The sequence below is a fragment of the Vigna umbellata genome, chromosome 5 (genome assembly GCF_029865625.1).
Source record: "Vigna umbellata cultivar VRB3 chromosome 5, Vumbellata_1.0, whole genome shotgun sequence".
Taxonomy (NCBI): Eukaryota; Viridiplantae; Streptophyta; class Magnoliopsida; order Fabales; family Fabaceae; genus Vigna; species Vigna umbellata.
This window is the reverse complement of record NC_142169.1, coordinates 57,968,885-57,981,081: the sequence shown is the minus strand read 5'-3', so window position 1 is coordinate 57,981,081 and position 12,197 is coordinate 57,968,885. Positions and strand designations below refer to the sequence as shown.

Here is a 12,197-nt window from a genome sequence, read left to right as displayed (position 1 = left end):
GGCTAACTATAAACTGAGAATGTGACAAGCTAAGAAGTCACCAAGAGCTTTGAAGAGATACCAGAATGCAAGCCAAAATTCAACTTTCATACTACACTCTGTTCTTGAAAGGAAAAGGTAAGAAGAATATCTCTGAACAAGGTGACAGTATTGGAACAGATTCGGATCCAGTCCTTGTTATGGAGGGGAACTCTGTCTATGGAACAATTTCTCCTTTTTTTCTCTTTTACTTTATAATTACAAAAATATAACTTTTGAATTACCATATTAAATTATCAAAATATATTTTTCTTATTTTTGTAATAAGTGCTTTTGCATTTTCTAGTTTAAGAATGTCACATGCTAACATTTATATCTACAAGTGTTACAAAGATGCTGGAGTCAGATATTATTTATGCAGGATCCAAAAGTCATATGGGCCAAAGTTTGCTCTTTATATAATTTAAACTTTGCCCTTATAATGATACATCTATATCTAGTATTATCCATTTGTCCTTACGAACATACAAAGCAACACATACTCGTTCAGATTATCAGAACTACAATCCTTATACATTCAATCTTAACCAAGTTGATTGTCTATTGTTATAGAGGTAAATGATTCAGTTAATGATTAGAACCTTTATGCTGTGTTCACTTCTATGGATGGAACTATTCACATGAATTTGCGAAGAATGATTTGCGATGAAATCTCTGTTCACATTAATGAATTTGAAAGGAAGGAATGGAGAGTATTTGGAAGATGCAATGCTTTTTGAATCTTTGTTGATGGGAAAAGATTTGCACTGATTATGGGTGAAAAACCCATTTTATCCCTTACAAAAAGGCAAAAGTAAAATAGATGATGGAACTCATTCCAAGTAACTTGTATCTGATTCCAAACTCCTGTATCCAATTATAATACTTTGTATTCGGTTCCAATCATTCATCTTCAATTCCAATGCTTCAATGAACTTCAATCTACATTATACTTCATAATAATAATAATAATAATAATAATAAAAATGATAATAATAATAATAATAATAAATAATTATAATAATTATTATTATAATTATAATAATAATAATAATACAATTTTTTCATGTTAAAAATTAATTTTTATATTTTTCTTTTTTTTAATATTTTTTACAATTATATAATATTAACAATTATAATTTTATAACTTTTAATATTACTTTAATAATTAGGGGTATTTTGGTAATCTTTAATTTCTATCAATTAAACAAATTTTTTAAAATTGTTACATCAATCAAATCTACACTAATTCTCACAAATTTTACCTCTAAATTCACTCTCAATTATCTCCAAATCCACTCAAATAAACACACAAAAAATTCTCCTCAAATTCCCTCAAATCCACTCAATCACTCTCCCCCAAATCATCTCCCCCAATCACCCCAAGTGAACACACCCTTAAACTTTACATCTTGGTATTCACTTACCTAAACTTACTTTCAGCATGTTCCATAACTAAAACAAACCAATTTAGCATGAAATGCTAAGGTCCAATAGTATTTAAGAATTAACAAATTTCATACAATGCATTACACACACACACACGGTCAGTATCAACACCAAGGCAAACATTCAAATAAAACCTAAAACAGAAAAGTCTAGAAGCACACGGAATCACTTTCTCATGGGCATATAAACAAACATCTAGAGATCATAAGTTTGAGAAAACCTAACCCAATGTAAATGATGAGTCAACGAGAAGAAGATATCAAAAGTGGAAGCAAGAATGGAAAGCTTGAAGGCTTGTCGAGCAGGGGAAGAAGCACCCATCTTGAATATAAAAAGGGAGGATGCTCCTCCCACGAGAAGAAAAAAAATCAGTAAAGATAAAGATTATGAATTTGTTAATAACATGAGAGAAACCTGGAGGAGCCATTGACGCTGGAGAGAAAAGAGAGTCGATGAGGAAACCCTAGAGGGCTAATCGAGGGAGATGGGAGGAGGGATGGGCGACGACGAGATGGGCGACGGTAGAATGGGCTACGGCAAAATGGATGACGGCGGGATGGGCGGCAGCAAGAAGGAAGAGGACATCGGACCTTGGCAAAATCTGAGTCGTAGTGATAGAAAAAGAGATTTTGATGGAGAAAGGATAAAAAAACTCATGTGTTAACTTGTTAACTAGTTAACTATCTTAAGTTTCAGTTAACTGCCTTAAGTTTTAGTTCTTTTAACCTGAACTATAAAATAATTGAATTAGTTTTTAGTAAAAACAGTTCAATTTTTTTAAGTATAAAATAATACAGTTAATTATAGTTTAAGTTCAGTTTGATGAACTATGCCCACCCCTAACCTCCACCAGTAGAAACCTTAACCTAATCTTCCTTGAGTCTCTACCTGTGCCGAGTTGAGTTCTCAAGTCTAAGTAACCTCGAGTGTCAACTCTTTCACTCACGAACCCCACAATTAAGTATCATAACTCAATTAAGCTTGCTTATCTCTACATCTTACTTCTACATTTATGAGTTTTTTATGGTCTTTAAATTGACGTTGGCCCAATTAACGCTATGTATTAACTGTCAATTTGTAATTATTATTTTAACCACTCTGAATCTGTTATTATTATCTTATCAATCTATTACTAAGTTACTAATTGTTTGTCTATCCAATCCACTGGTCCAATAGCACCATTATTGGCGTTAACGCAATTGCACTCCAACACCCACAAGCCCACTACACCTTCCTAAGTTATAATTTACATATGTGGTGATCATGTAAACTTTTTCTTAGGTTTAAAGGTTCCATATGTGCGGAAGAAGTGAAGAAAACATTAAGTGCTTATTTTGTTTTTATCTGTAAAGTGCAACGCGTGTGTGGAACCTATGCAACTCTTGATCAGATATAATCACAGTACAACATAACCAGGCAGAAAGCACTTCCAATAGTTTCCAATCTGAAGAGGCATGTCTTAAGGAATACAACTATCCCTATAATCCCATATCTAAAATCAAGTAAGACTAATTTAGACATTAAGTATTTGGCACAACAGGGTTAGTGTTTGCTTATGTGTAGACTTTCTTGATTTTGCATATTGGTTTGCATATATGTTTCCTTTTTTCTTCGAACAAAAAAATGCAGACATTTTCATATTTTTTATTTCTTCACATCAAGATTTACTTGCATCAATTAGCTATTGCTTCTTGTTAAAATATAAACACCGAGATAAATTGAATTTGGATTTAATTTAGCGTTTTGTATATATAGCTTTGCTGGTAATCTTGGCTAGCAATTGCAAGAAGTGGTTGTGCAAGAAGGATATCATCGTCTGATTGAGAAAGATTGATTGTTGAAACATCGGTAAGGAAAAGGAAGATCGAGGTGAATTACTTAAGATAAGACTTTTACAGTAAAAATGGATTATTCATGGCCAAATAGAGGTAAATCATTTGTTTTAGGCTTAAATAAAAAAAAAAGGTTTAAAAAAATTTGTACTAATATTTATTTATTAAATTAATTATAAAATTATGTTTTTGAAAAAAGACTTAAAATATTTTTTAGTAGTAATATATCTTTATTAAATTAATTATAATATTATGTTTAAGAAAATAAAAGGTGTCAATTTTTTTTAATATTTATACTTTTATTAAATTAATTATGACTTTATGTTTGAGAATAAAATTTAATTAAATTATTATTAGTGTTTGTTAATTGGTATTAAGAATGATATTTAATGTGTTAAAACTTTTTTCAATAAATTATAATTTTGCTGAGAAAAAAAAATGATTAGTTATCTTTTTTTTTATAATCAATTTCATTTTTTATAATCAATTTCATTTTTTATTTTTTATCTCTTTGTTACTTCTCATCTCCTCATTTTTCCTTTCACTTTTTTCTTCCATTTTAGAGTTTTTTTCATTTTCTTAAATTTCATTTTGTTTATGTTGGTTAGTATATTATTCTCTCTATTTGAGTTAGTGTTGTTTTTATTTCATTTGTTGAATTTGTATTAAGATTAGAAATGTATTTATTTTGTCCAATTTTATTTTGTTGTACCTTTCGATTTGTGGGTTTTGAAACTTTTTCAGCCTATATTTTGAGAAGTAACTGAAATTTTCACTTAGTTTGAAGTGTATAACTATTAATGATGTTAAAATTTAGTAGGATATTATGAAATCTTTAATGAAATAAACAATGAACAAGAATTGGAGTTAGAAAACAATGTAAAAATTAAATTAAATTATTTACGATAACTTTAAAGATAATTTGCATAAAAATAGGCTTGAAAAATAAATCTTAAATAAAAGAAATCATTCTTAGGATTCTTTTAGATTTTCTAAATCCTTGAATCGCTCCTGCTATTAGCTTAGCGCTAAAATTTTCTTATAAGTATTTACTGTAAAGAATCATGAAAGTTTTATATTGGACAAAACCTATTAAGTGTAATTAGGACATGATTAAACTTTAAAATCATTAGTAAGTAACAATTAAATTTAAAGATTATAAAATAATTTGTAAGTGATTAAGCTAAATAACATTTTATAAATTAAAAATTATTTATATTTAAAATTATATTTTATGAATAAAAAAATTATAATTAGTTTGGAAAATAAAATTTGAATTGACTTCTAATATTATAACTACAAGATTTTAGTTACTACTTACTATTTTTTTATACTAAATTAGTCTCTAACTTAAAATAAAGACTAATTTAGACATTAAGTATTTGGTATCTAATGTTGGACTTAGTTTATACTCTAATTCACAAATTTATTATATTTTTTTATGATAAAAATTATTTTAGTTATCAATAATTTTTAATTTATAAAATAATATTTAACTAACCAATACAATTAATAATTTTTCATTTTTAAAATTAATTCTTATTTAATAATTTTTAAACAGTTGACTTACACATCGGGGGCATCAAAATATGTAGTGATCATATTGAATACATAATGTTTTGAACGTATTGCTTTTAATTAATTTTTATGAACGCCAACTTGGCTTGGCACTTTTTACTGTGTGGTTTTATTAATATTATTATTATCACTATTTACAAACCCAATTCAATTAACAGTGTGTAAGTAATTATTTACACAAATTTATTATTCCACGCCCTTTTTTACACGCTAAAGTTCTTACAATAAAGGAAAAATTCTATGGCCCACACTTAACCTAGTGATACATATTAAAATTCATTTAATATATATTATAGACACAAAATAATAATAAGAAATAACTTTTCTATCTGTAAAAGAAAAAAAATCATGAAATTAATGTAAAAATATTATGTTTTAAAATATCTTTTTTGTATTTGTAAAAAAAAAACTGATTTACGGATAAAAGATAACTGTTTTTGAGATATTAACAATTTATAAATATAATCAATATATAATAAAGGTAATCAATTTATAACAATATTTTAAATTTATATTTATAGTTTTTGAAACGAACTTCACTTAATATGAGTCAAATTACAGTCCAATAAATAATAAACTTACTTAATTTTAATGTAATATCTTTTAACAATAATTTTTGTTTAATCCAAATGTTCAATTAATTAATGAACTATTTTAAAGTTTTAAACAGATAGAACTATCTAGTCTTTTATCGATTATACAATCATATTATACAAAAGAAAAAAAAAGTAATGTAAAATAGTGTAAAATTAGTGATTAGACAATCAAATCATACAAAAGAAAAGAAGAAATAATGAAAAATAGTATGAAATTAATGTAAAAAGATGGTTATAAAATATTATTAATCTTTGGAAAAGCATGTTAATGATTGTAATATAGTGTTGCAAGTACCTTTTCTGAATCAACTAATAGAATGGAGCCTTTGTGCATTTAAAGCAAAAAGCGGGAAGATTTTGTGGAGGCAAAATCTATATATGGCGACATGTCAACTCCTGAAAGTTGCATATTTATTTCGTCGTCTCGCTGTTATACATAACATCACCAATTATTTTCCCTACGTTTGAATTATGATCGTTTCTCACTTTATTTCATCTGTTATAACTTCTATCTCAATATATACATTTATGAAGACATATGAATCAATCTCTACCTAATTTTTATAAGAACCAATAGATCAATAATTTTATGCATAAATTTGCATATAAACAACAATGGACCATGAAAACCTAGTTTTTAGGATTTTATTTGTATTTTAAATTTAATTTTTTATTTTAGTTAAATTAATACTTTCTCAAAATAAAAAGAATAATAATTCTTTGACACACTTAAATCTTTTACATTCATTTTACACTACTTTTACTTATTTTTTATTTTTTTTCTTAAAACAATAAAAAATTTACATTTTTATAATATTTTACTCTTATAATAAAAATGTGTCATAATATATTAACGACAACTGTCAAATTGATTTAATAAAATGAGAGTCCGATGACATAGTTGTAATTAAAGTAAATTTTATAATGAGTGTTATCGTATCAACCGTCTCTAAATATTCAAAAGTTAGTTCATGAACAGTAGTTAAAAAATAGCAATGGTTTTAACATTTAACCATCGTGAAAACGTTTTGTACAATAAAATAACAACGACTTAATGTAATAATTGTCATTAAAATAGTTTGTGAGAGTTAAAAATTTCACATTTTCACTTCTCGAGACATGAACAATTCTTCTTCTTCACTTTCGGTCGTCAATGCACAATTAGTTTCATCGTTATTCATTGTTCAAAGTCGTTTCTGGGACATCCTTTGCTGTGTGTTAATAAAAAATGGGTTAAATATGTTTTTAGTCCCTAAACTATTGGCCATTTCTGGTTTTCGTCCCTCTTCCAAAGTAAGGTACACTTTAGTCCTCATACTTTTCGAAACTTTGGTTTTAGTCCTCCAAAACTAACACCGTGAAAAATATACTGACGTGGCTAACGGGACTGACACAGTTTTTTTTTTTTTCAGAGTTTATCAGCTTTTCGGATCTTTCTCTCTCCCTCGTTTTTTCCTTCAATTTCAAAACACAACAATAAAATCTAAGCACTGGGTGCCGACGTTCAGCCTCCAAAGGTGCCACTTCCAAACCTCAACCTTCATCTTCTTCTTCTTCAACCTCGTTATGCCTTTCGGAACTTTGTGAGGATTTCACGCTATTAAAGCTACAAAACCCTGAATAGTTATAAATCCACACACACCCAGATTAAAGAAAAAAAAAACATACTGTATAGCCATTAAAGTTACAGAAACATGAAAAATTATTTAAGAATCTATATTCCTAATAATGAGAGAAATTTTTCATTTCGTGTATCTCTGTGTGGCCACCACATATACAGAGAAAATGGAGTTAATTAATGATGGATGGTGTGAATTGAAAAAGAGCGAACCTGTGGTAGCAGTGGACTATGCGTGAAAGAGAGTAAGTTTTCCTCCCTTCATCATCATTCTCTTAAACTCCTTGAAATTCACCATACCATCTCCATCCATGTCAACCTTCTTAATCATCTCTCTGCACTCTTCACTCTTCTTCCCTTCCTTTAACCCCAACGAAGTAAGCACCAAAGCTAGCTCCTCCACCGAAATAACCCCATCGTTGTCCTTGTCAAACACATCAAAAGCTTCCTTTAGATTAATCTCCGCCTCCTCTTCTTCTTCTTCTTCTTCATTTTCATCTTCTTCCTTTTTCCCTCCCATACACTCCCTTGTCAACAAGCAAAACTCCTCAAAATCTATCAAGCCATCACCGTTCGAATCGTACTTCACAACAATATCGTCCACCTCTTTGTCTGTCATCAAGATTCCGATGTTCCTCAGGGATTCGCTCAGCTCCTGCTTCGTCACGAAACCGTCACCGTTTTTGTCGAAAGTGGAAAACACCCTTTCGAGCTCTTCCTTCTTCCTGGAGGAACCGTGCTCCACCTTGGCCGTTGGTGAAGGAGTGAGGGCGGTTTTGGTTTTGCAAGCACTGCTGGGGAGGAAAATTTGAAGGCACGTGGTAATCTTGTTGGTGGATACTTGAAGGAAGATATTTATGAGACCTGCAATGAAGAGCAGGGCCAGTAACAGTGTAGATAGATCCATGGTTTTGTTGGATGTGATCTAGGAAACAAAACAGAGGGTAAGGGATAAGGAAGAAGAGAACCACGAAGAGAAGGAACTGAGTATAGTTTACTTTTCAGAACAACCTATGAACCAAAGACTATACAAAGAAACTTCGTCTGCTTGAGGTTTTTGTTTGTTTCGGAAAACAATATTATAAAGGCTCCATTTAGTGACTCAAGTTTAACCATCTCTTCTATACAGTTTATATAAACTAATAAAATCCTCACCAAGTTCCGAAAGGCATAACGAGGTTGAAGAAGAAGAAGATGAAGGTTGAGGTTTGGAAGTGGCACCTTTGGAGGCTGAACGTCGGCACCCAGTGCTTAGATTTTATTGTTTTGTGTTTTGAAATTGAAGGAAAAAACGAGGGAGAGAGAAAGATCCGAAAAGCTGATAAACTCTGAAAAAAAAAAAACTGTGTCAGTCCCGTTAGCCACGTCAGTATATTTTTCACGGTGTTAGTTTTGGAGGACTAAAACCAAAGTTTCGAAAAGTATGAGGACTAAAGTGTACCTTACTTTGGAAGAGGGACGAAAACCAGAAATGGCCAATAGTTTAGGGACTAAAAACATATTTAACCCATAAAAAATAACTAATTATATGTATATCTATGGATTAAAACTTATTTAAGTCTAAATTTTAAAAGTAGTCATTTAAAAAATACATTAATATTTCAAAACAGAAACAATTGACCTACTAGATGAACTTAAATTACAATCAGATAAATATATTTTGGTAGAGTTTTAAAATGGATAATATCTTGAACGTAAAAATCTCAATATAAATTTTACTTTTCAAATTTAATAAATTTGAGATATACTGTATAACGTCACGTCTTTCTTTCTTTCTTTTCAATTTTAGTAAATTTGATATAAGTGATCCTGATGTGAAGTTTTCTTTTTGTTTAAAGTTTAATACATTTGAGATTACGGTGTAGGAAATAATAGATAATAAGTTTTTACATAAAAATATTTGATAAATAAGAATTAGATATTTAAAAATAATGGATGAGCCTTGATCATTAAAAAAAATTTTAAGGAACAAATTCTGATAATAAATCGTCATAAATGAATAGAAATTTTACATGGAGTTTATATTTCAATAATAACAGTGAAATTCCAACATATATATGGTTTGAAAGTCCAAATTAGTCACGGTTGCAGTTTTAATTTTTGTTTTTGAAGTATAAGTTAGCTAATATTTTAATTTTTAATTAGATATTAATTACCAATATTTAAATAAACTGTATATTGGTTGTATGGCATCAGAAAAAAATAACCTATTATTACTTCTTCCTTTCCTTTTTCAAGCATATGGTTTTTCCATTATTTTCGAAATTCAAAATAATATGATTATTTTTTAAGTTTTTGTATATTTATTATTCTCCTAAATTTTAATTAATTTGCGTATTACATTTATTATGATTTAAAATGAAAATAATATAAATATTTTATTAAAATTAAAAGTATATTACATTTGGTATAGTTTCTCCAAATAAACTTTATGGATGGGTAAAATATAAGGTTATTTTAATAACTTACCAAAATATTTATTATGGAACTTGTACCTTGACACTGTTTTTTTATTATATTCCTATTTAAACACTCATAAATATTATTATTGTATTTCAAATTTAATCTTTATTATTTTTATCTATTAAATATAATATTTTATCAATGAAGGAAGAGTCAAAAGGAAGTAACACAAAAAGTGAGTGCCAAAATACAATTTTCCATTTATTATTGTGTATGAAAACCAAGAACAAAATAGAAAAATTCAAAGACATTCCTATTGTATTACAGTATCATGTTGAGTCCTTCTTTTACACTATATGACAGACATTTTCATAATTAATCAAACAAATGCTTATCGTATTACAACAACATTTATTGCCAATGTTAAAGTATGTATAAACGCTTAGGTAAATTAAATTTGGGTTTAATTTAGAGTTGATATAGCTTTTGTGGTAACCTTGGCTGAGCAATGGCAAGAAGTGGTTGTGCAAGAAGGATATCATCGTCTGACTCAGAAAGGTTGATTGTTGGAACATCGGGTGGGGCAGTCCAAGTGAAGCCATGGAGCAATCTAGCAAACAGCATCACTGTCATTGTCGTTCCTAACATCACTCCGGGACAACCTCGTCTTCCTGTGCTGAATGATATGAACTTCAGATTTGGTTCAGTCAAAACCACATCATCTGCATCACTCTTGAGGTGGCGTTCAGGTTTGAACTTGTAGGGTTCATTCCACACTTTTGGGTTTCTTCCAAGTTCTTGTCTGCTTAGCAATACGTGGCTACCCTTGGGGATGAAGTAATTCCCCACAACAGTGTCACTCATAGAGACATGGGGAGGAATGAAAGGAGCAATGGGATGAAGACGAAAAGCTTCTTTGGCACATGCCTTCACATAGTTGAGCTTAGGTATGTCTGATTCTTGGACCAGCCTGTCTTTTCCTACCACACTGTCCAATTCTTCGACAGCTCGGCGCAGTATCTCAGGTTGGTTAATCATCTCAGCAAGTGCCCATTCAAATGCATTGGATGGATTGTCCACTGTTGCAAGCATCAATTCCTAAAAAGACAGTTCGATTTTGAGTTTGAATATTGATATCGAATTTCATCTTTTCAAAATGCATGATATGGAGTCAAATCAGAAACTATTGTATAGAAGTAGGAAAAAACAAAGAGAGAAGTGAAGTATATATTACTATGATTTGTGCACTGATCTCTTCCAATGTTAACGATGGATTATTGTTGGCATCTTTGAGTGAGATGAGAACATCAAGCCAATCCTCTGCATCAACCTTCAAACCATCATTCCATTGTTTGATTCTCTGGTGAACGATGGGGTCATGATACTTCTTAACGTTCCTCAAAGCTTCCTTCACTTTCTTCTCATGGCCATCCAAATCAAGTCCCCTCAAGCATGGCATATAATCAGAAACAGAAAAGGAATAAATGTAGTTGAGCAAATCAAAGATGGAATCAACATGTTCTACTTCTTCAAAGCCGGGCCCTCCATCCTCTCTGCCATCCCCAAAATACCTTACATTAAAAGTAATTTTTCTGATAAGGTTGCCACAATAATGCCTCGCAGCACTCCTAACATTGACAAGGCCAGAAACACCATCATTCACCATTTTGCACTTGTTGTAGACGTAAAACATAAGGTTGTCAGCCTCTTCGGTTCTTTTGTCGTGAAGCCATAGGTGTTTGTGTGGAGAAAGCAGATCGTGGGTTATGATTTTCTTCATTTTCTTCCACTGGTCACCAAAGGGCACAAAAATTGTTGTTGAATATCCACTAGTAATGAGATCAGTGGACAGGCTGAGTGATCTTGATGCAAAAGTAGCATCTTGTTTTCTCAAGAACTCGGTAGCAATGGTGGGACATGTGACTGGGATGACATAGGCATTTCCTAAGCGGATACAAGCAATATCAGTGTTCATTTGTTTCATGAGATTATGTATCCACTTATAAGCAGGTTTGCTTGCAAGCATTTCAGGAAGATTGCCTACAATGGGCCATGGTTTGGGTCCAGGAGGGAGCTTTGGCTTTTGTTTCTTGGAATAAGTCTGGATGAAGTTAGACCTTAGGGTTTTGATCATAATGATGAAGCAGGTGATTATGACAACCAAAGAAGGCCAAAAGCTTTGAACATTTGACAACAGAAGAAATGGGGTTTGAGCCATGGTTTTGAAAGCTGAAGTGCTTATTTTTAGCTTGGCTTTGGTGAAGTACTTTGAGAGAAAAAGTGGATGATTCATAAGCAAACATTGGTGCGTATTTATAGCATACTTAAAGCTGCATGCCAAATATATGGAAGATATGCATTAAGACGTTCAACTCTATTAGCGCGTGGAAAGCCTTTACACAGAAAACATGTGCATGATTAAAGTGTTTTACCTTTGCACGGTGCCGTGAGTAAAAATGTGTTTCATACGTTGGATTTTATTTATTAATTTTTTATGAAGGTGAGCTTGGGCTGGAACTATTTATAGTGTGGTTTGATTAATATTATTATTACTGTTTACAATTTTATAAGAGCGTGTATAAGTAATGCTGTTGGATTCCGATGTTTTCCTTGTTTAACATAAGTAAGAGCGTGTATAACAAATATTGAAATTTCAGAAAAAATAATAAATAAAAATAACATAAAAGGATTATGGTCTTCATT

General features: G+C 30.5%; 1 protein-coding gene and 1 pseudogene across 1 annotated transcript; both read right to left on the bottom strand.

Moving 5' to 3' along the window:
* Nucleotides 1-7,276: 7,276 nt before the first annotated feature.
* On the bottom strand, nt 7,277-8,150 carry LOC148198718 (calmodulin-like protein 3 pseudogene; annotated as a pseudogene).
* Nucleotides 8,151-9,762: 1,612 nt separating this feature from the next.
* Nucleotides 9,763-11,752, bottom strand: LOC124824286 (isoleucine N-monooxygenase 2-like). Its single transcript, XM_047296698.2, has 2 exons — nt 10,729-11,752; nt 9,763-10,592 (listed from the first exon to the last, which is right to left on the bottom strand). Exons 1-2 carry the CDS (start codon nt 11,710-11,712, stop codon nt 9,963-9,965), a joined length of 1,614 nt encoding a protein of 537 aa, XP_047152654.2. The 5' UTR covers nt 11,713-11,752; the 3' UTR covers nt 9,763-9,962.
* Between the last annotated feature and the right edge of the window lie 445 nt (nt 11,753-12,197).

Excerpts from the sequence above, each read along its gene's own strand:
- LOC124824286 (XM_047296698.2), bottom strand. The coding sequence starts at position 11,712 with ATGGCTCAAACCCCATTTCTTCTGTTGTCAAATGTTCAAAGCTTTTGG. Across the intron at positions 10,593-10,728 it reads AGATCAGTGCACAAATCATA|GAATTGATGCTTGCAACAGT; the intron begins GTAATATATACT and ends CTGTCTTTTTAG.